Genomic DNA, 24420 nt, shown 5'->3' on the forward strand with positions numbered 1-24420 from the left:
ATTAAAGGAAAATGTACATGCTTTAAAATAAGTATACTACCAAATTTGTAATTAATACCATTTTGATGAATCAAGCTATCAATGTTTATTAAAAATGAATGCTTCAAAAAAATGCAGCTTCTTCTTGTTTTCTCATATTAGTCAAGAGCAACGCAGCTGTATATGTGAATAGTCAAATTGATCATAAAAGTACATTCTCCAATATACAATTACAATAACAATTTTGAGTGAACCGTAATTAAAACAAGTGTTAATTATGATATTAGTATACTTTCAGATTTGTAGTTAATACCGCTTCATTGTAATAAGCTCTCAAACTTAAAAAAAGAAGGTTCAAAATCAATGTAACGTCTTCTTATTTTCTTGAATTATTCAACAACCATGAAGGACTGTATATGGAAAAGCTCAAATTAAACACAAAAGTACATTCTCTGATATAAATTTTCTGCCAGTTAAGCTAATTTCGTTTAGATGTAGTAAGTTGTGTAAGTTTAAAAAAAGGAAAGTCTTCATGTTTTCACGTAAACTAGTGAAACATAATTAAAACTAGTGTTAATTATGACATTTTATATTAATTATAATGAAAGAATGAATCGTATAGCAAATTAGTATATTTACAGATTTGTAGTTAATACCGTTTTATTGTAATAAGCTCTCAAAAAATGAATGTAACGTCTTCTTGTTTTCTTGAATTACTCAACAACCACAGCTATGTATGGAAATGCTCAAATAAAACACAAAAGTACATTCTCTAATATAATACCTTTTAGAATACAATAGAATACAAAAAATATTCGACAAATAGCATTATTCTTTTAGGAAAGAGTGTTAAATATGATATTTTGTATCAATTATGATGTGAAAAGGAGTCGCATATCAAATCAGTCGCATCTATAGTTTGCAGTTTAACGCGTTGCCATAAATCACATATTTGTTGTACGGATTAAATATGGAATATGTGACATAATGCGGTAGATTAAATGCGTTTATGTAAAGCAGTTAATAGTAATGCGTTTAGGCTCCGGGGTCAATAGGAGGCGGAGGTCGGGTATCCCGTATCTTACATCAATTATGATGATTCCGTAATCGATGTCCGCTCTAATGATGCATTGTCGGTCATACATATTGTGTGTCCTGTTGTCCTGCATAACGACTTGATTATCCGTCAAATGGACATTTCGCTGTGCACCTCTTCACTCTATGACTCTGTTAATACGCGAACCGTCGCAAATCGTTCCCCCAATTAACGCTAATTAATCGTCGACGTTTCGCAATAATTGGAGAATACGTACACATTTCTACCATTCCTATATTTCTTTTTATTGCACTGCTGATTATAATAATAATTAATTATAATATTTCAGCAGTTCAAATGTACTTCGATCGATTTTCGTTCACAGAGGGTGGGCGGAGCGCGTTCAACTATGAAAATTTGTGAAATAATAAACGAGCAATCGTTTCAAATTGCGCCCTGACCGGAAATTGCTGAATTCAATAAATTATCAAATAGCCATGGACCCCAACAACAACTACAACTAAAAAAAAACGTAAAATAAAATATCTGCCGTAGAACAACAAACAACCGACAAGCACTATTAAAATGTATTGGATTTGCGTTTCGAATGGAAATGCAATAAAAAAAAAAGCTTCACCTGGTCGTAATTTACGTGCCATTGTATGAGCCGATATTGATATGTTTTCCCATTTAAAAAATTAACGGTTATTTTATTATTCATTGAAATAGAGCACTCATTTCGGATTAAACTATTGCATCCACACTCTACGTCAGGTGCATCAAACTATTTTATAACACTTGATAATTGCAGCTGTTACTTCATTTTTAAAGTCACGTATAATAATTAGTACACAAATGAAAACGTGGCTTTTGACTAACGTGAAACAAAATCTCTTTGTATTTTGAATGAAGGCCGTTTACCTGTATTTTCCTTTTCTTTTCGTTTTTTTTTCTGTTGCTTTGTGTTCGTGTTGATGTTAGAGTACGGTCAAATTTCCAATATGTTCGGAAGGGTTCAGAATTTTTGCGGACATTGCAGATGCCCGACACGTAGACTTAAACGCCCAGTAGTCGTTACCAGGACAACGGTAATTTAACACCCCTGGAACGTGGGCTTCGACGTGTCTGCATGTGTGTGTCTGTAATAAAAATCCAGCGGAGGAATCTCTTAATAAAACCAAGCCAAAATTCTCTCCTTCATTACACGTTAGGTCACAGCTACATGACACGACTCGCATCCAGTTAGGAAACATCCAATGTAATATGATAACAAAAAAAATAATAACTTACAAGAAATTAAGTTATAACATAAAAGTATTTTCAATTGAAGTAATTAGACAAGAAAACTTGAAGATATTTGATCTCATTATACATATTTATTATTAATTATAGTAAGAAAAAATATAATTGCGACATCTGTGAATAGAATGAAAGACATTTATTAATTAACAGTCACAAAAATTATTTTATTTCTTTCCTTTAAAACTTAAGTATTCTTTTATGATTTACCTTTGTTATATAAAAATGATAATATAATCATCTTCCTTTACTATTAAGCAACTGCAATTAATTTATATAATTAACAAATACTAATATTCAATATACAAGAATTGCTTTGTTCAATATTTATTCCTATACAATAATTAATTAAAATTAAATGATGATTGTTGCGACATCTGTGAATTAAGTATAATAATTATATAAATATCTACAATAAATCTAGATTTCCTAAATCTATAAAAACAAATCAAATAAATAAATCTTAACAAAATTAAGAATTTTTATATTTCTAAATAGCTGTAATTAAATTTTATAAGTTTTTTTATTTTGTTTATATTTTTTTTGAGTTGAAGACATAATTGTATTGTAATATAAATGATGCTCAAAATGAAGTTTAAAATTGCAACAAAATTTGAAAATATCCAGAAATTTTTAAAATTAGTTAGTTTTGTAAAATGTCTAGCTTACTAAAGTATATAAAATTCATATAATAATGTATTACTCCCTTTGTCTAAAAAATTTGAAAGAAAATCTTGCAACACTAAATAATCTAACATATTTGAAAGTCATTACTTTTGAGTTAAGTTGGTATTTGAAGGCCAAAAATTAGTTTTTTTTTGGAAAAATATAATAGTCACTGCTGTATTTTCAAAATGGAAAATTTTAACCAAAATAACGTGAATTTACAAAAAGAAGCAATTGACTAATGAACATCGTCATGGTATCTTGCAACAGCTATTACAGTATATGAAGAACAAAGAAAAATTCAAGAATATTCAATTTAAATTACAACCACCACCGATTTAAACGATCTCGATTTGGGTTTAACTCTACACAATTAACACAATTGATGAATTGATTGAATGTGCTCAAGGTGCATTTAATAAATTAGATAGAAATAATCTTGATAATGATTTTATATCATTACAAACTTGTATAAAATCAATTATGTTAACATGTGAAATTCAAATAAAATTACTCATATGAAAAAAGTAAAACTTCTTCGTGAAGAAGCTAAATCTCACTTTAACTAAATTTGGATTACACTAAAATTATTTGTATTTAGTTATATTGTGATAATAAAATGAATTTAATAGTTTCTTATACTCATTTTTAGTTTTATTTGATTTTTTCGCAAAAAAAAAGTATTAAAATGTATACAATATTTTCGGATGACGGGAGTATTATTATATAACTTGTATACAAATTGAAAAGTTAATTAGTAAATGTCTTTGTTAAAAACATTGAAAATATAAAATAAAATAATGTGCATCTCGTGTTAACGACAATGTACATATTGGAAAATCCCCAATTTGCGTGTCTCCTTCAATTTAAGTGCCTTCCGGATTTAATGTTTACGTCTTGCAGAGTTTAACGACCGAAGCGAATACGGACACAACGAAATTAACAATCCGTTCGCAACAAAAAAAAAAATGGAGTTGAAAAAAAAAATTCGTCGATGTTTGCTTTTGGAATTATATTTCCAATACGAAGAATCGCGTGACCGAAACCAATATTCCAACCCTTATTATCATCCAATTTGTATTTTTTCTCCCTTTCTTCTACATAAATATCCTCGCATTCCGTCCCCCATTTTTTTCTTCTTTATTCTTTCTTCAATGTTTCGTCGCTCCTTTTCAATTTCGAAGCTATTACCCCGAGATTATAATAAATCAAACGTTATTCAATTTCACAAATCATTTTTAGCACGGAAATTGTATGCAAACGCAATTGCGGTGAAACCAATTTATTAGTTATTGGAAAACGTTGAACTACAAATATACTAGATTGTTTTTCGTTGTTGATCCATGTGGAAAGTTTAAAATTCGATCGTCCAGCTGCTGCTGCCTCGCAAACTTTTGTATAATTACTGAAAAACTCTCTCTCTCGCTCTCGTTGTTCAGCAAATAGGGGACGAATAAAATGTGCAAAAATTCCGAATGTCATGTATTTAATTTACAATCTAACTATTCTCGCTTTTTCACAAACAAAACAAAAAAAAACGCTAATTCAGTCCTGGTTTTACAATATTCGTTTTGTCCCAGTATCATATTATATTTTTTTTATTCACTTTATTTCTGTTTCGGCGTCGTGCCGTAAATTGTGTAAGTTGTGCTCTGCCAGATACGAGCACACACATTTACGAACAACGACTAATCCAATTATTCCATTTGTTCCTTGTCGCTTCCGACGCTCCGGGTCTCCTGAATTCTTTATGCAGCAGACAGCAAAACACTTTTTCACTAATAACTTCAGAACTTTCAGAATTTACAAAAAAAAAAATCAACCATACATTGAATTACACCAAAAACGAAACTATCCATTTACATTACTCAGTTGTCCAAAACGGAAAATTGTTATTGCAGGTAGAAAGGTCACAGCGTAATCCTTCTTTCTTTTTTTTGCAACCATTATTTGACTATGCATTAAGAAAATAACACGTGGCGCGACTGTAAAGATTCGAACAAAGAAAGTATAGACACTTTTATGGTTGGGTCTTAGTAAATTACTTAGTTTGACCGACAGGATGGTTCGTCCCTTCGAAAATCTGTTTCAGGTACCCCCACAAAAATGTCCGTTACTTCACAACAATTACTGCAGTTTCGTACCAATTCCAATACCGACATCTGTTTGTTCGGCTTTTCTATTGATGTCTTAAGTGATTTTAGTTTAGTTTAGTCTTCTACGTCTTCGTCTGGACTGCATCCAATAAACCATAAAGTTCAAAGAAACATGTTTTCACAAATTTTTCACGCTGTTTTCAACGTCTCACAAGTATTTTATCATAGTCTTAAAGATATTTTAATAGCTAATTTTTTTTTTTTTTTTATAATCAAGAGGCTAAGATTGATTCACTACTATTATTACTGAAACAAATACATTTAGACACATTATTTAGATCTATACCAAATTTGACATTTTCACTAATTGCGCTTCTTTCTCGACAGCAAAGTGTAATTAGTAAATATTAGCTAATACCATAAATACTAAAAGTGATTCACAAATTTTTCACGCTGTTTTCAACGTCTCACAAGTGTTTTATCATAGTCTTAAAGATATTTTAATAGCTAATTATATTTTTTTTTATAATCAAGAGGCTAAGATTCATTCACTACTATTATTACTGAAACAAATACATTTAGACACATTATTTAGATCTAGAACAAATTTGACATTTTCGCTAATTGCGCTTCTTTCTCGACAGCAAAGTGTAATTAGTAAATATTAGCTAATACCATAAATACTAAAAGTGATTCACAAATTTTTCAAGCTGTTTTCAACGTCTCACAAGTATTTTATCATAGTCTTAAAGATATTTTAATTGCTGATTATATTTTGTTTTTAATAATCAAGAGGCTAAGATTGATTTACTACTTTATTACGAAACAAATACAGAAACAAAGTGTAATTAGTAAATATTAGCTAATACCATAAATAATAAAAGTGATTCACAAATTTTTCACGCTGTTTTAAACGTCTCACAAGTATTTTATCATAGTCTTAAAGATATTTTAATTGCTGATTATATTTTTTTTTAATAATCAAGAGACTAAGATTGATTTACTACTATTATTACTGAAACAAATAAATTTAGACATATTATTTAGATCTATACCAAATTTGACATTTTCACTAATTGCGCTTGTTTCTCGACAGCAAAGTGTAATTAGTAAATTTAGCTAATACCATAAATACTAAAAGTGATTCACAAATTTTTCACGCTGTTTTCAACGTCTCACAAGTATTTTATCATAGTCTTAAAGATATTTTAATTGCTGATTATATTTGTTTTTTAATAATCAATAGGCTAAGATTGATTTACTACTATTATTACTGAAACAAATAAATTTAGACACATTATTTAGATCTATACCAAATCTGACATTTTCACTAATTGCGCTTCTTTCTCGACAGCAAAGTGTAATTAGTAAATATTAGCTAATACCATAAATACTAAAATCTTTCTTCTATTCACATCCTGAAAGTTTCACAACTTTTGCTCCTTAACGAAGCTTTTAATGAGATTCGGTTTTTGTAGACTTGTTTATAAAGTATGATGAATAATGTTAGAGAAGAAACTGTTAACAAACTAAGCGAAGATGAATTGATATTATTCATTGTTAGGATGTAGAAAACAATTGCGTAAGTTATAATGCACGCTACAGTCAGCGTGGTGCATCATTAAAATGATAATGTCCGATGGATGCAGCAAAAAAAGTTATGAAATGAAGTACCAAAGTTGTGTAATTGAAATAATGCCTGGAGCGGCGATTCATCTAATCCGTTTTACAATAATTTGCAGAGCCCGACGCCCCCGCAATACGTGTTTTGGTATCACAATGACCACATGATAAATTACGATACGGCCAGAGGAGGAGTTTCCGTGGAGACGGTGCCCGGTTTGAGGACCCAGAGTCGCCTGGTCATCAAGGACACGAACGACGCGGATTCCGGCAATTACACTTGCTCAGCTTCCAACACCGAACCGGCTTCCATCTACGTCTTCGTCTCAGAAGGTGGGGGTAATTGGAGTCTAATTATTTAAACCAAATCCGACGTTTCCATTAATTGCGCCCCTTTCTAGGCGACAACGTCGACGCCATCCTCATGAGGAAGTCCTGCGCAATGTGCATAGCCAGTCAGGTCTTCCTCCTGCTGACGGCGAGCCTCGCCGCCGCCTTACGATAGACCATCATCACGTAGACGACAGTCTTCTTCGAAGCGATGCGATACCGAAGAAACCTGCAAGAAGATCGATCGTTTGAAGGGGAACAAACAAAGAAAAAAAAAACAAGAAAAGAAAGGAAACAGGACCTCTCTTTTTCAGCCCCCAAGTCCCATCATCCCAGCAAGCGAAAGAAATGAAACTAATCTCTATTGTGCTGATTATCGCATCGGAAGAATATGAAGATGAAGAAGGAAAAAAGGGACCTCAGTGACTATTTGTGTATAACGTAAAGAAACCAAAAATAATAATGCAAAAATCACCTTAAAATTTCTCTCGATATTTGCACGTCTAAATATTATATATAAATTATATATAAACAAAAAATTAATTAAAAGAAGAAAAAAAATATAATCTGTATATAAAAATAGGTAATGAAAAACGAAGAAAAATCACCAAAAAAAAAAACAACATTATATAATTAAAAGAAAAAAAAACATAATAATAATAACGTTCTACTTCTTGAATATTTCAAATTCTTGTTTTATATATGATGCCAAAAAAAATAAAAATAAATAAATACAAAAAAAAACAACGGATGAGAGACATATTTAAAACGGAAGTGGATTTTTTGGGATTTTCATTCATTTTTGCTGTAAATAATTTTTAATAATAATAATAATAATAATTTAAAAAAAATGGAGATAAGATGATATATAAGGTAATTAGGGAATAAAGATCGTCTGGATTTTACTCAACATTAACTTAAAATACACTTAATAAGGTTCTTAAGATGATATTTAAGATTGATGATACAAATAACAAAAAAAAAATTTAGCGAAAAGAATTGTTATGTTTTCCGTGTGTTTTGATGAAGAAAAGATAAATGGACGATTCAATCAAATGGTGTATTGAATAATAACGCAAGCACAACAAAGTCTGATCAAGGATGCACCGATTAAAACATGATGATTGAAGAGACGGGAAATTAATTCGTATTAAAAGAAAAACAGAATTATAAATATAAAAAATAACTACGTGTTAGAGATATATATATATATATATATAAATATATAATATAAATACATTTATCATTCACTTTACCCTATTTATCGTTTCTTATTGAATATCAGAGGAAACTAACATTTTCTCCACCTAAAATTGAAAGATTTTCTTCATATTAGTTATTTTTGTATTTTTTTTTTCTGTTTAATTATTTTACTCGATTTTAGTTTATGGAGCTATATGTATTTGTATAAATTTTAAAATGCTAATATAATGTAACAACTTCGTTGTAAATGTAATATTTCTTGTTTTCTGTTCATATTTCACTTATAAACAACAACAAAAAAAAGAGAATAAACCAACACTAATTACGTTTACTTATCGACTGCCGAGTAATACATTTCTTATCTAAACAAAATGCCTTTACACTGATTTATCTCATCCTTTCTATCCTACTTTGAATTAACAAAATTTATAATTTAATTAACATAATTTATAATATTACTCAATGTATATTAGGAAAACACATGTTCTTCATAAATCACAAAATTTCCTGACACAATTTTTAGCTATTATAGCTCAATTTATAGAAATATTTTTTCCTACAAACTTTCTCTTTTAAGTATAATTAAAAAACCTAGTAAAATTGAAACTGAAATAAGAAATTTAGCTTTTCTGGTTTGTTTTTGTTAGATATTAGGAAGGTAAAAACTTTGATTGTAATAAATTTTGTTTAATAAAAGTTCAATTTGGACGTATTCATTTAATATCAAATATTTTTAATGAAAATTACGGTTTTTTTTATAAACATTCCAGTCTTGAATTACATTTATCATCCGTGTTTATTATTAATATGTTAAGAAATGGGTTAAGTAAATAAAGATACCGGGATTAGTATTGATAATTAATCAACTACAGTAGCTTCTGAAAGATTAGTAATCTTCAGTTTATCTATTAGGTCGAATTAACAATGGATTATAGGAACCATATTATCAAGTGTTCACTAACAAGCTGAACTTGCGTCATTAGATTAATTAAGTTTTACTTTGAAGAAGAGAACAAAAGGAAACTTTGGATAGGTATAAAGTTCTCAATAAATATCGGTAATAATTTAAGAGTTTGTGTACTTATTGAAGAGGACAACAAAAGAAAGTTAAAATTTAAAATTTTGTATTATTTATTTTCAAATGTGCAAACAATTTACAATTCAAACAATTTTTTGGTATAATTTTTGCGAGCAGCAATTTATTTCCATCGATAACTCTAATAAATGCAAAAATATTAAAGTAAACTCAAATAAATAATATAAATAGTAAAATTAAGATGTTATTGCTCTAAATGCCACAACCGTAAAACTCAGCAATCGAAGTTCAATTTGCGCGGAGTCATGAACATCTTCAATTCTTCATCGGTGATCTTCGCCCGTCTCTCCTGATGTTCCTGCACGATGGGCGTGATCGTATCGATGAGCATCTTCTTAATTTCACCGGTAAGTATTTCACCGCTGGTGTAATTCTTCCTAATTTCCTCGAGCTTCTCATCGTCTTCCAAGAAGAACGTCAAATACTGGTAGGCTATATCAACGTCGCAGTTTCCACCCAACTTCCTATGCTCCTCCACGGTGGTCTGTCCACCGGAGAAGGCGTGTTTATTAACTTTGTTCTTCAGTTGCTTAGCGGTATCGGTTAAATAGATGGTGGAGTTCGGATCGGAAGCGGACATTTTCGTCTTGGCCCCTTGCAGAGCTGGGAAGAAGATCGAGTGAAGCAATGCTGGCTTCTTGAAGCCTAACCTAGGGGCGACGTCTCTGGTCATCCTGAAGTACGGATCTTGATCGATAGCGCAAGGAATCAGACAGGGGATTTTCTTGTCCTTGAAGATATCGGGGAAAGAGGTGGATAAGCACGGAGTCGCCTGCACTGCAGGAAACGCGATTTTTCCGATGACGTCACTATCACCGAACCCAAAGATGCCTTTCACTTGATTGAAAGTCACGCACTTTTGTATCCTAATCATATTACGATAAAACTCTGGACGTTCTCTGTAAAAATAAATAATTAACAATAAAAACTACAATAAAACTCATTTAAACCAACCCAATGTATTCTAAGTCAGAGAAAATAAAGGTTTTCTTTACATCGAAACCAATTGCAATGATATCCTTAGCATTCTCATAAGCCATTTTCCTAGCATCCTCCAACTTGATATCTTTCCACAAGGTTTTCTCATCATCAGTCAGCTGTATCACTAAAGGAACATCGAAAACTTCCTGCAGCCACTTGCAGAAGATGAACGGAATCAAGTGACCCACATGCATGGAACTTGAGGATGGTCCTCTACCAGTATACAAATAAAAAGGTTTCTTTGATTCCACTTGAGTTAAAATCGTATGGAAATCTCTGTGCGAGAAAAAGATTCCTCTCCTCAAGAAATGGTGCACCTTCTTTCCAGTGATACTTTCAAAGCGATCAATCAATTCCTGATCAATTTTACTACTTCCGAAGCGTTCTAAAAGCATATCATTAAGTAAAATCATAGAATTTTCGTGATTGAAAACTTACTGATTAACTTAGCATAATCAATTCCGGCGTCCGATTTACTTTGCACGTTCCATGGATCGACGAAATCGTCGTCAGGGCTGTCCACTACTTTTACTTCCTCCATAGTCTTGGATATTTCCTCAGCCATATGGATTGTTAAATTTATTCACAGCCGCAGCATGCAGGTGTTTCCACTACTTGGCATTTAAAATTTGCAGGTTATGTTCGTTGTCAGAGAGATCAGCATTACCAAATATTATTAAAATCCCTAAAGTTTATTTAAAATTTAAATATATAGAAGCGTACACACTTATAACTTAATTAGATCTTTAAATATTACTAAAGGGAGGCCGTAGCCGTATGGCTATAGTCGCCTCTATCACGAAAATACGATACGAAAAGACGATCGATCCTCAAAAACCAACAAACATTTGCATTAGATTTATATCAATAATAATAATTGATCTCTTTATTAAAAAAAATATATATATTACTAATAAAAGTATATAGCAGGGGTGGCCAAACTGTGGCTCGCGAGCCACATGCGGCTCTTCAAGAGTCTTGTTGTGGCTAGTTGAGCCACAACAAAACACAAATATTATATATATTTTATATTATGATTGAGATTTAAAAAAAAATATTATACCAAAAAGTTTAGGTGCGTCTGCCACCCCTGCTATATAGTATACAGTTTGTATACAAAGTATATGATTTAAGAAGTTAACTTTAAGCAAAAGTTAAATAAAGTCTTTAAGATATATTTTAGTACAAATTTGATTAGAAGTTTATTTAAATAATATTAAATATTGATATAAAATGCGTTTATAAATACAACCTTCTAAAAAACTAAACACAAAGAGAAATCTATTACAACTAAAACATAATGAAATAGCAATAGATTCGATAGATTCTAATATCAAGATTCTAACATTTAGAGCACATCGACAAAATTAAGAAATTTAACAAAAATTACTGAATTATCATTATCATTTTTTTATAATATCTGCTTAAGTCACATTCTACAAATTTTGTACAATTGTTAATAAAGATATACCAAAGTAGAAAGAAATAATAATTTTTTTGAATTTATATTGCTTTTGTTTCTATTCTCATACAGTCAACCCTCCTATAACGCGATACTCTCATAACACGGTTTCCATACAACGCGGTAGACGGTTTCCATAGAACACGCTACGAATTAGCCTGGTTTGTACGGTTAAATCCGAGTTTCTTATAGCGCGGTTTCCATATAACGCGGTACGCACTCACCGCGTTATAGGAGGATTGACTGTACTTATAAAAATATAAACGTTAGAAGTAGAAGATATTTTTTTAAATTATATAAATATCAAATGTATACTTAAATCGTAAATATTATTTTAATGTAAAATAATTACATAAGTAATGACATTGTCTGGCAGTGTTCCAATCTAATACTAATTTAATGCAGGATGATTATATAAGAATTAGACATGACATTATGAAGATTTAATTAAATAAATCGCCTGTATCATGAAAATCTGATACGATAGGTCGTTGGTTCGATTCCCAAAAAAACAACAAAAATGTGTGGTGGCTGTTAAACCCGAAACGGGTAGAAATAGGGCCGGAAGAGATTTCTATCAATAAATAAATTGATATAAATAAATGTAAAATAAATAAATAAATGAACTTGTTTGTGTAATGTGTGACGATTATTTTGAATCGTTTAGTAGTAGAAAAATAATCAATTCTTGATGTGAATAATGAACAGTAATTACTATAATTAGAAAAATATCAATAAATTTAAATTTGTTTCTACTGAATGATCTCATGTGAGTTGGCAACAGTTTCAAATTATTTTTTTTCTTTTGTTGTATCGTTTTGAATCGTTGGCAGAATCGTAAAAAGTAAACAAAAACAAAAGCAGAATCAATGATCGATGTGCAAAAAAAAAATGTTTGGCGTTTAAATTAACAGTTAATCATCTCGCGTGTGAGCTAAGCTCGAGTAGGTGATCGGAAGATGCCTAAGAATCGGGAATCTCCAGTGACATTTGCGTTTTAAATGTTGGCGAGAATGCGGGCCTGCGGCGCTGCGGATGGTTACGATGCTATTGGTCGCCCCACTATCCGAGCAGCTGAGTTCTGTCAAAACATTCAGTGTTTGTTTGCTGCGCAAAGGAAAACAAAAGGTTGCATGGAGGAATAGTCGGATAGCGAGCATAGGTTGTAGTATTTTTCGTTATTGGAAGGTCTTCAGTGTTAGGTGAGGACAGACGAAGGTGTCCAAGATCATGGTGGGTATTTCGGACTCCGTAAAGCAGAATATCTGCGCATATATCCTGCAGAGATATTGTGGAAAGTACTTCGAGAAGAAGATAACCAGGAATCAGCTGTCTCTGGAAATCTTAACAGGCACAGGCACCGTCGAAGATATCAGCCTGAACATTAAGGTGAGTTTACGCCACTATCTCTAATCAACTTTCTAAAGCTTTTACTTCAAGATCATTTACTCTCCTTCGATTGTCTACAATTGTTATTGTTATTTTCACGCGTTTTCTTTTGCATGACATTGACACGTGCGTTTAATCATTTACAAACAATATATATATATACATACACTGTTATAGATGTAGTTACATGCACTTCCTTATTCAACGTACAGTTACGTTACGTCTCCCTCTCGAACGCTGCTCTTTAACTACACAGACTATTTCGCAACAGGCACCAAAACAATCGCCTTTGTTTGTTTACCATCATGCCCGATCGATATTCGTCTCCGTCGAATTTTAAATGTCTCCGAAGAATTGATGCATTCAACTGTTTTATCTGCACTTGTTTTTCGAACACACTTGATTCTGCGATTGCATTTCGCAATACCTCTTGACAGCCACGTCCTTTGTTTACATCTGTCCGCATCCATAAATCATTCGATGATTTATTTTTGTTCTCCATACGTATTTACTCTGAACAAGCAGCAAGTTGGAAGATTCTTTCACAGTTTCACCGTTAATTCCTTACACAGGAATTCACCCGTTCCTAACGATAATAATCGTTGCGTTGATTAAGGTTTTCCTTCGTCTTTGTTTTTGTCTACATCTGAATCATTGTTTTGTTTTCGTATTAGTAATTCATTCAAATTTATTCCGCTTATTTAATACACACACTACGTATTCCAAATACGTCGTAACAAACGAAATATTGGCATTTGATTGTTATTTGTTATAGCAAAACTAAATAATCGTATTTCTTTATTGAAATATATTTTATTACAATTTTTTATTTACATTTAGTAATTCAAAGTTCGTCATAACAATCAACATTATTTATATTTTCTACTCTTAAAACTATTTATTGCAATTAAATCTATAGTAAATTGACTACATATTTATTTATTTTTTTTATTTAATATATTAATTACAAAAAATAAAATGATTTGTAGTTAATTGTTTATTAGATATACATTTTATTTTCTATATTAAATCTATAACATGGAATATAAGGAATGATTTATAATTATATATAATGTAAAGTACGGAATAAACTCACTTCTTCCACTCATCTTATTTGTTTAGTAATTTGATAGCTATTTAGTTTATAAAACTAAGAATATAAAAAAGATATGTTTTTCTTAGATTTTCTAAAAAATAATCATGAGGTCTTTCAACTGTGCATTGTATTAATGTGTGTCAATGATTTTCAAGAAAAGGTCAACTCAGTCAAATGCGTTGCGAATTTACTGGAATTCTGTAAATTCTCAAAAATTGTCCTTAGCGATTAATTTTCCTTTCATTATTTTAGTTAGAGAAAAACCTCATTTAGTGCTCGTCAAATTTAGAGAGCGTTAATTGTGGAAGCGCTAAACGAGGCTTTTTGTTTCATTCCATTTCGTTAAAAATGTGATGAAAACTAATGTTTAACGTAAAAATGAATCTTTTTTTTTATAATTTAAAATTAATTGTATAATTGTACTAAATCTATTATTTTCATTTGTTAAGTCATTACTTTTCTTTAATATTTTCTATAAAAAAATAATATATTTTAGTTTAAGCTTATTAGCTACGCAACAAATGCGTTCTATTGATCTGAGGTCGAGAATCCGCAGTCAGTTCCTAAATATTACCTACGTAAAAATGCCTGTCTCTTATCATTCCAGGTTTTATTTATCGCCATCATTTACACATATTATTATTTACACATTATTACTGAGTTTATTTATTTTGGTAAAGATAGAAAAAAGGACAAAATCATAATTTCTATCATCTGACCTTAAGCAAACGTTCTCAAGGGTGTGATTTTAACATATAAAGAAGAATGTAAAGATTATTCAATATTTTAAAGCGAGCTTTAAAAAAATGGTTGCGTTTTAATAATTGTTATTAATTTCGTTCAAATTCATTTATTTTATCATATGATGAAGCAGGTCGTGGCCCTGAACTAATGTGTTAAACATAAACATTGTGATTGCAATGCGTATTTCAATAATAGGTGTATATTTTAGATACCTTTGTTGATGTATCTAATAATAAGTGGAATTTAGATAATAATTAATGCTGGGAAGTCCTGTGTTTTTCTATTTTATATATATGTTGTGTTGAGGACAACGACCCGCCTTAAGATATTTTGCGCTCCTCTTCATAAGAAAATATACGGTTTGAGGGCGCTCGTGGGCTGCTAAGAATAATGCGCCCCCCGTAATAAGAAAATATACGAGAGGCGAAGCAAAATTGACGCCCCAAAAGATTGGCGTGCCCAGTATCCCTATGGTTAGGGTGGCCCAGGATGACTGTGTTATTGATATTTTACATTTGCGTTTATCTAAATTATCAATTGAGTTACATAATTTTTAATAATTTGTCGTGGCCGACATTGTCATCTATTGTATAACTAATATGTATATTTGTTAGGGCCTCCTAATTATTACAAATCATATTTAACGTATCCATCAAATATACAAACGGATACTTGTACGTGATTATTTAGAATAACTTGTGTAATATTCCGAACGACGATTACACATTAAATCGTATAGTTGCGTCTATTGCATCACCACTTAACAGCCTTCTTCAGCCCCTAAACATTTGGGTAGGATCATAGAACTTGGATAAAGAAACGGTTGTATATTGCACAAGCTCAAAACTGATTTCCTTACCTCCCACACAGCCCCTTTTGGAAATGAACACATTTATGTATTATATAATTTAGTCTTAGGTAAGGGGTCGAATAGAGAATAAAAACTCCGATGTATACAATAAAGTTAATTAAGAATATTGCATTTAATATTCATAAACCCTTCTAAGACTCCGCAACGATGTAACTACGAGATAATCCACGGTGTCCAAGGATTTCTTAAACCCGGGACACGACAAATTGTTTATGCAGTGTATTTAGATCTTTTTGTTTCTTCTCACGGCCACAATGGATTTTATTATTGGTGAGATTCGAACTTGTCATCTTTCGTATCAGATTATTCATATCATAACCATTATACTATAAGCCGCTTTTCAGTTACATCGGAAAAAAAATCTTGTAAAAACTACAATCATTTACGTTATTGATTTTTTTTTGTATTTATTTTGGATTACTTTAACACCAATAAATATAATATAACAGTGATACTTATTTCATTGTATGTGTTGAATGTAAGTTGAGATGTAGCTAAAACTGCTTTCAAATTTAAACGAATTTGTAATTCAGAATTCTGGTGGGCGAATCCAAGGCTTTCATTAGGTCATTAAACATCATTGAAATAAGTAATGCTTTCTTTGATTAAAACAGGAATCGAGGAATTGTTATTGCAATAATGAGACACGCAATCAGTCAAGAGTTACGAATGTATTTTTGCTGTAACACTTATAATATTTTCCATGGAATAATTAAATGAACAGTTAGTAATAAATAGGAATAAAAAAGGGTGACTTTATAGAAATTATTAAAATTATTTCAAGGCAGTGAAGCATTAACTATTTATATTCTAAAATACTTTTATAGGTGATCAGTATTGAATTATTTTTTTTTATAAAACGTTGTTTTATTGTATTATTTGTCACATGTTTGGACTTTGTAATTACGCGATGAGTGAATGAGTTGTAATTAGTTATTATTATAGTAGGCGAGAATTTGCGTAAATTCAGATAATTTCTTCCTGCAACATGTGTTCAGTTAGCCTCGCGTATTATTTTTTGTAGTAGGAAGTGTGCCAAGCTGTGTACAAATGTTTTATAGTAAAAGTAATAAATTTATTTGACTTTGGTTCGGAAAGTTGCCAATTATTGTAACTTACAAGATGCGTTTTCTTTTTTGTTACAGGCTTTGAATGAGGAGGGGAAAAAGTACAATGTGCCCGTGCAAGTCGTCAATGGACATATTGATAAATTAACTTTTACAGTACCATGGACTTCAATACTTTCAGAATCCACGTTAATCGAAGTCCACGGGACTGTCCTCACAGTCCAACCAAATGAAAGGCCTGAGAATGGTGCGATTTTAGTTTTAGTAGTTAAAATTATCTTATTTTAATATTATTATATTGTTATAGTCGCTTCGATGTTCGAAACAATGTGGAGTTCGATGACAAGTTCAATGCAGCTAGCACAGGAATGCCTGCAGAAGGATGCAGAGACGGAGAATAACTCACGACCGATTGAATGCGCCGACGTGTTTTCCCAAGTCGTTGATTACAGTAATAATGTTACAATGTTCTCACTGAAATATATTTAACTCTGTTTTGTTGTGCATTTGCAGTCAAGCGTCGGATCAAAGTGAAATTTGTAAACACTGTCATACTACTGGAGCATGTTCCTAAGCATAGTTTAAGCGGCGTCGGTTTGGGTATTAATATAGACCTGTAAGTTTCGTGCGTTACGTAATGAATGTAAATAGCTTAAGGCCAATGTTTGTTTTAGTTTTGAGTATTCGGACTCTGCCGGTGATGATCCTACGACCGGGGAAGACACTGACACCGAGCAGAATAAAGGCTTCGTGGAGACATCGTTCACAACACATAATTTAAACCTTGATGGTGTAACGTTAAGCACGATAGAGTTTGGGAGCGAATTCCAGACTTTCTCCGAAAAATATAAGCAATTCTGTGATAAGAATGAAAAATTGGCGGAAATGATGGCCAAATCAAGTCTGAGCGAGGAGTATATGGCCGTGAATCGACACGTGATTCCGTTCGGAAAGTTCGAAGGGAGGCAGGAAATCAGGCTGCGAACGAAGAAAAGTAAGGATATGGAAGGTCCTGAGGTTTCCATCGATATCAATCTTGGAGCATTAAGTTTATTCATGTCTCCTCGACAAGTGTACGTTTTAGCGGAATTAATTAGCGGTTTAAGTAGTAACGATGCACAAGATTCAAGGTTCGTGTGTTACGATCTTAGAGCTTAGAACTTTTTTTAATGAATTATTTTTTTTAGTTGTTTGAATGTGAAACAGAAAAACATAGAAAAACCTATGACCAATTTAGATTATCAAAGGGTGGAGGAGGACTTGCAGCACCAGATCCATCCATCGAACACGTTTCAGGCTCCTGGTTTGCAAGGAATCAGAGGATGGTCGACGGGAAATCTAGATGAGAGCGATACCGAAGATAATTTTCTGCCGATGCAACCAAGCTCGAGTGGTATGATGTACGAGAGTACTACATCTAATATCAGCAGCAGTAGCATGGAGTCAAGTCTGAGCTCGAGTATAGCGAGTTCAATGAGCGAGGCGACGACAAATCGCTCCCGTCGTCGGACGAATAACATTGCTTTCGATCCGACTGCAGAGATTTCGCACTTCCAGATCAAATTAGCCTCGATAGGTTTAGTTGTTTTACACGAAGATTTGCTTACGTTGAGCACGGACAGCACTTTGCTCGTTTCGAGCGTGAAGCAGATGCAGAATATATCTAATGAATTCTTGACAAAAGCAGGTCGAATTCGGTTGGTGACGTATGGTAAGAAAACCTTTAAAGACATTGCGAAAGCTTTCGATAGGGCATGTGATCTAAATCAGCTGAGGCTGCTGGCATGTCCAATACAGATCGAGTGCAATCAAACCAAAACCACGTCACAGTTCTCTTTATGCGGTAAAGTGACTATATCAAAAATTGAATTATATGAGTCTCTGAAACAAGATGATAAAATGGAGCACATCAAAATATGGAATTTCTCCGAAAACACGAGTGTCGCTAAGCCCTCCTTCAAAATGAACTTTAAGCATAGCGAGAAGACATTGAAGATGGGTCTAGCTAAACGGTTATTTATTCCCAAAACAGATATAAAGTAAGTTATCCCATTCAATTCCATAATTGAATTTGTTTGTAAATTTACTATTTTTAGCATCACATTGGATCCTTGTATCTTTGAGATAGATATTACTTTGATGGATCGAATCAGCACCTTGCTGAACTCTGCACCTGTGTGTGTCATCCAAAAACCTAAAGAGGAATGGGGTAAACGAGATACTACCCTGGAGGATATATCCACCGTGACGACAACCACCGAATCACAATTGGATGTCAAAGTGTCTTCGGATCAGCTGGTTGTCAAATTGCGATTTCCGATTCCTGATTTTCGGTCGGCTAATGATCCCCTGAAATCGCCCTGGTGGAAGCGAAACGTTCGCGCGAGCTTCCTAACACTGCACATGACTAAATTCACAGGGAATACGTCCCTGCACACGGATCAGGTTTGCCAAAAATACGCGATGCAGGCGAAGACAATTGATATTAATTATCACGAAAAAGAGGGCGCGATTCCTTTGCACATCGCCAAGGTCGCGGTGGACGAGAGGATGTGCATGCAGGATGGTTTCAATTTTCCGAGATTCGTCCTGATGGTTTATCCTTTGGCTAAAGATGAGGTAGTTTTGGAGGATGAGCCGGAGATTGATCTAATGAATCAGTCGTGTTACGGCAGTTTATACACGGAACCATCCAGTAACGGACCATTCAGCTGTAAACGTGTTATACACGAGAGCGATACACCTCACGCGAAGAAAGGTAATTTCAAATAGATTTATTGAGAAAAATCAAATTTTAATATTAATTTTATCTAACAGATGACGAGGAAATGGTTATTCCGGGAGATAAACATGAGATCTCTGATTTTATTGAGACGACGACGCGTTCGTCGCGGATACAACTTGAATTAAGTTTACCCACTGTTAGTTTTCAATTGGTCTCGAAGCATATTTACGAAGTGCTTTACAATCACATAAGTAGTGATCTTCTGCTATGGGAACCTTCAGCTCCGGCCCCGACGCTCTCATTCCAAGCGGACAACGTCTTCCCAATGATGAACTATGAGTTGCCAGAGACATTTGCCATTTGTAAAAGCGGAATCAAATACTGTAAGTAAATTCGTTAATTGTTTTGTTTTATTCTGTTTATTTTTCAATATTTTTTTTTTCTCAGGTTCAGACACAGAATCGGACAACGATGATGAAGACGATAGCATGTTCCATTCGGTGTACACAGATAAGTTACATCAAAGGAAACAACTGAGTACCAAACCGAAGGGTCAGAGTTATTTAACCCTAAATTTGCATATAGGACAAGGGTTGGTGTGCATGAATCCGCCTATGCGAGATTCCGCTGGAAATGTAATACCCGAGCAGAACGGCGAATTTGCTTTGGCCGTTGATGATGTCAGCATTTTCAGCGTGACCGGGTATAAAGGAGATGAAAATCTCGGTTATGTGTGCATCCAAGCGAAAGGTGCTCAATTGCACCACTGTGGTAAGCACATCTTCGAAATTGATTATTCGTGCAGATTAAATGTTCTATTTGTTTGCTTTTACAGATATGTGTACTAGTCCAAGCTTTACACCGCCCTTAAGGGATATTAATTCAATGATGCCGAGGCATTTGCACTCGACTATTTACAAATCGGAACCAGGGATGTTGGTTTCAGCGAGGGATAGGGGAGGAGACAGAGAAATGCTATCTGTAGCAGTTAAGATTCAGGCCAATCACGAAACTCATCACGTTAAGGTATTGTGTTTGTATTTGGAATGTTGTAATATGAACTTGATTTAATATTAGCGCTTATTTGTAGACTGTTTGCGTTGCCGTTGGCATCAGCAAAGGGACTCTTCGACATCGTATGTGTTCAGAACCGAACAGTTGGATCACGCAACTCGTGGACTTCTTTAATGTTAACGATTATACAATACCAGGATTCCACGCCAAAGATGTCCTCACCGAGTTGCACCTGCATTTGTGGGATTGTGCCATAGACTATAGGTAAAATCTAAGGAGACTCCAATTCATCCTTCAAAGTCTAATTCTTCTGTCGTTTATTTCCAGGCCGTTTAACCTGCCACTACGCTCAGTAGTTACGTTGGGGACATTCAGCATGTCCTCGCATTTAACCGCCACCGCCAATACCTCAACATTACGCTTCATTGCCGAGGAGTGCGCTTTGTTCTTGAGCGAAAAGGAACCGCCGAGGAATGGCTATCCGTCCAACGGCTACGTAGATCTGCTGAACGACTATGTAGCTGTAGTGGATCTGGGCCTGTTCGAGCTAAGCATCCGTACAAACGATAAAGTCAGCGGCATAAATCCGCATTTTGATCTCAGGGCCTCTAATAATATTATAAATATTCGTACGTGCGCGGACAGCGGAAGGGCTTTAATGCAGCTAATCACATACTTTGCCAATGATGGTGATCTGGCGTTACCCGAGGCTGGTTCCACCCCAACGAGTACTTTTACAAGTCCTAGGCATAATTCCGAACCTGAGTTGGTCAGTCTCGATCCCCAACATATCAGTAATTTATCAAACAGTCAACACCAGGAAATCACAGACATGTTGGACGATGCAATGGAGGAGATCGTTACCGTCGAAGGTAATAATTTTGTGTAAACTTCAAAAAACAAATCTCTTATTTAATCAATAATTTAGTCGAAGGAAGACATGAGTATGACACTCTCGGCGCTAGGATATTCTTCTTCCCTGATGAGACTAAAACTGGGTCAGAACAACCTGAAGCGGAACCGGAACAAGCGCCGGCACCGGGACCAGCGCCGGTACCGGGACCAGCGCCGAGACCTGGACCATCACCCAGGCCTGGGCCATCATCGAGACCTGGACCGTCACCCAGACCTGGACCGTCACCCAGACCTGGGCCATCATCGAGACCTGGACCATCATCGAGAGCTGGACCATCATCGAGAGCTGGACCATCATCGAGAGCTGGACCATCATCGAGAGCTGGTCCATCATCGAGAGCTGGACCATCATCGAGACCTGGACCATCATCGAGAGCTGGTCCATCATCGAGATCTGGACCAGCACCCCCTGCTCAAGTTACCGCTGAATTAGGTGATGTCGCCAACAGATTAAATTGGAGCAGTGACACTGACGATGAATTTTGCATGATTGGCGATGAAAGCTGTGTAAGTTAAAAAAAAAATAAGTATGCGATTCGATAAAATTACAAATCTTATTATTTTACAGCCCAGAAATAGAGTTCCAGAGATCAATTGGCTAAGCGATGATCCATTAAGGATTATAGACGATCACTTTGAAATTCCGATTGAAAAGGCTGATGTGTTGAGACCACCCAAACACTTCCCAATGCCCGTGGAACGTTACACTCTTTGCGATATGTCCGTGATATGGCAGATGTACGGCGGCAACGATTTTAAAATCAAGAGCGACGAAAAGAAGGAGAGAAAGACTGTCAATTTTAAGGACACCGCTGTGAGCTATCCGAAGGACGGTGCCGTCACTTTCGATAATTTTATGCCGGATAAGAGTACTCCTCAGAAGAAAGTGAGTTGGATAATAAAAGGTGGAGTGAATCGGGATCACAATAAGATCGTCGAACTTAAACTGAGCAAGGTGCGCTTCCAGCACGAATTGTATCCAGAAAACACGTTACAAGCATCCAGGCAAGTGCTGTTCGTGAACGAATTGGAGATGCGTGATCGTCTCTCAACTAGTAGAATTAATAAATTCTTATATCAATATTCGAGTACGGATATGCCAAAGCAGAGCCATGCACATATGATTGGTGTGAGAGCATTGCACATCAGGCCCGATATTAATGTGAAAGTGCAAGAATGCTCTTTGAAAATATCGTTGCTTCCTCTGCGCTTACACATCGATCAAGATACTTTACTATTCCTGATCGACTTCTTCAATAACTTGAGTGCATCGGATAGCAGAGCAGAAGAAACTGTTTCCTGTTCCAGGCAGAATACACCCACGCATCTACCACCTGTATTGATGGTTTCCGCGCAAGATAAAAAGAATATAGTCGATAATACTCCTAAGGTTGATGAAAATTTGATGACGCTAATGGACGAAGCTTGCTGCAGTAGCAGTGTCATGATGACTGAAGAGCCAAGGGTTGTGAGTGTGTCTTCGGTTACTCCACAAACAGCACCACCGATCTACTTCAGGCGTGTTGTTTTCGCATCTGATGTTTTGATCCGATTGGATTACCATGGTAAAAGATTGGATATGACGCACGGTCCTTTAGCTGGTCTATTAATGGGCTTGGCACAACTGAACAAGTCCGAATTAAAGTTGAAAAGGCTGTGCAATAATCACGGAATATTAGGTTTCGATAAACTCGTAGCCTATTTTCTGAATGAGTGGTTGAATGATATTAAGAAGAATCAACTGCCAAGTCTGTTGGGCGGAGTTGGTCCAATAAATGCGTTAGTGCAATTTTGTAAGTAATCTCATCAAAATTATTATTTAAATATTCTATATAGTGTTTTTTCTTTTCAGTCCAAGGTATTAAGGATTTGTTCTGGATGCCGATTGAGCAATACCAAAAGGATGGTCGGATCGTTCGCGGTTTGCAGAGGGGCGCTAACAGTTTTACCACTTCAACGGCGATGGCAGCTTTAGAGTTGACTTCCAGAATTATCCATTTGATCCAGTTAACCGCTGAAACTGCCTATGATATGATGTCGCCCGGTCCAAGTGTACGAAAGGCAATCAAACCTAAAGGCAAGAAGAGGAGGTACAATCAACCGCAGGATATCAGGGAAGGTGTGGCCAATGCTTTCAGCGTAGTCAAAGAAGTGAGTAGTTCGCATATTATATTTATGTTTTTGGCATTTATTCATCGTTTGTTTTAGGGTTTGGGCGAAACTGCAGAGAACATTGTTCGTGTCGCTTCGCACGAACACGAACAGAAGGGCTACAGCGGTGCAGTGGGCGGAGTCTTGAGGCAGTTAGGACCCACTATTGTTAAACCAATCATTTTAGCCACAGAAGCCACCAACAATGTACTGGGAGGTGTACAAAACCAACTACTACCAGATGTCAGAAGAGAAGCTGTGGAGAAATGGAAAGTCGACGGTTAAATTAGAGGGAAGCAATTGAAGCGGAATATATCTTAATTATATAAGTTACATCTTTATTTTGATACAGAAAATTTGAGAACAGAATAATATTATAAATAAAATAATAGGTTTTTAAGAGAATTCGGCGAACAATTTGCGAAACGGAAGAAGATAGTTTTATATTTTATTTTCATTTAGCGACCTAAGTATAATAATAATATACATATATAAATATATATATATCTATATAAATATGAATATATTTTCAATTAAACATAGATCTTATTAATATTAACACAAAACAAAAAATAAAAATACTGATGTGATAGCTTTTATTATATGTTGTGCTGTGCGTTAGATATTTCAAGTTATTTAAATAAAATTAAGTTTTTTTTTAAACTATTTGTTTTTCT

The 24420-nt window shown here is 34.1% G+C and overlaps 3 protein-coding genes across 3 annotated transcripts in view; 2 read left to right on the forward strand and 1 right to left on the reverse strand.

Annotated features, from left to right (window-relative positions):
- LOC108558740 (neurotrimin) overlaps positions 1-7374 on the forward strand; it is a 37959-nt gene extending 30585 nt beyond the window's left edge. The window contains exons 4-5 of the mRNA XM_017915753.1: positions 6819-7038; positions 7101-7374. Coding sequence (XP_017771242.1) covers positions 6819-7038; positions 7101-7204 — 324 coding nt within the window. The 3' untranslated portion in view covers positions 7205-7374. The remainder of the gene's footprint in view (positions 1-6818; positions 7039-7100) is intronic.
- Positions 7375-9392: 2018 nt separating this feature from the next.
- Positions 9393-13799, reverse strand: LOC108558742 (tryptophan--tRNA ligase, cytoplasmic). Its single transcript, XM_017915755.1, has 4 exons — positions 13328-13799; positions 10748-10994; positions 10283-10694; positions 9393-10227 (listed from the first exon to the last, which is right to left on the reverse strand). The coding sequence occupies exons 2-4, from the start codon at positions 10872-10874 to the stop codon at positions 9543-9545; spliced, it is 1224 nt and encodes a 407-aa protein (XP_017771244.1). The 5' UTR covers positions 10875-10994; positions 13328-13799; the 3' UTR covers positions 9393-9542.
- LOC108558741 (autophagy-related protein 2 homolog A) lies at positions 12576-24174 on the forward strand. Its single transcript, XM_017915754.1, has 16 exons — positions 12576-13160; positions 17017-17185; positions 17246-17389; positions 17452-17554; positions 17613-18068; positions 18126-18977; positions 19035-19696; positions 19756-20046; positions 20111-20434; positions 20499-20689; positions 20754-20941; positions 21005-21549; positions 21606-22099; positions 22161-23385; positions 23445-23743; positions 23801-24174. The coding sequence occupies exons 1-16, from the start codon at positions 13002-13004 to the stop codon at positions 24026-24028; spliced, it is 6330 nt and encodes a 2109-aa protein (XP_017771243.1). The 5' UTR covers positions 12576-13001; the 3' UTR covers positions 24029-24174.
- Positions 24175-24420: the final 246 nt, after the last annotated feature.

The sequence above is a fragment of the Nicrophorus vespilloides genome, unplaced genomic scaffold, assembly GCF_001412225.1.
Source record: "Nicrophorus vespilloides isolate i.1.1-1 unplaced genomic scaffold, Nicve_v1.0, whole genome shotgun sequence".
In the NCBI taxonomy this organism is placed as follows: Eukaryota; Metazoa; Arthropoda; class Insecta; order Coleoptera; family Silphidae; genus Nicrophorus; species Nicrophorus vespilloides.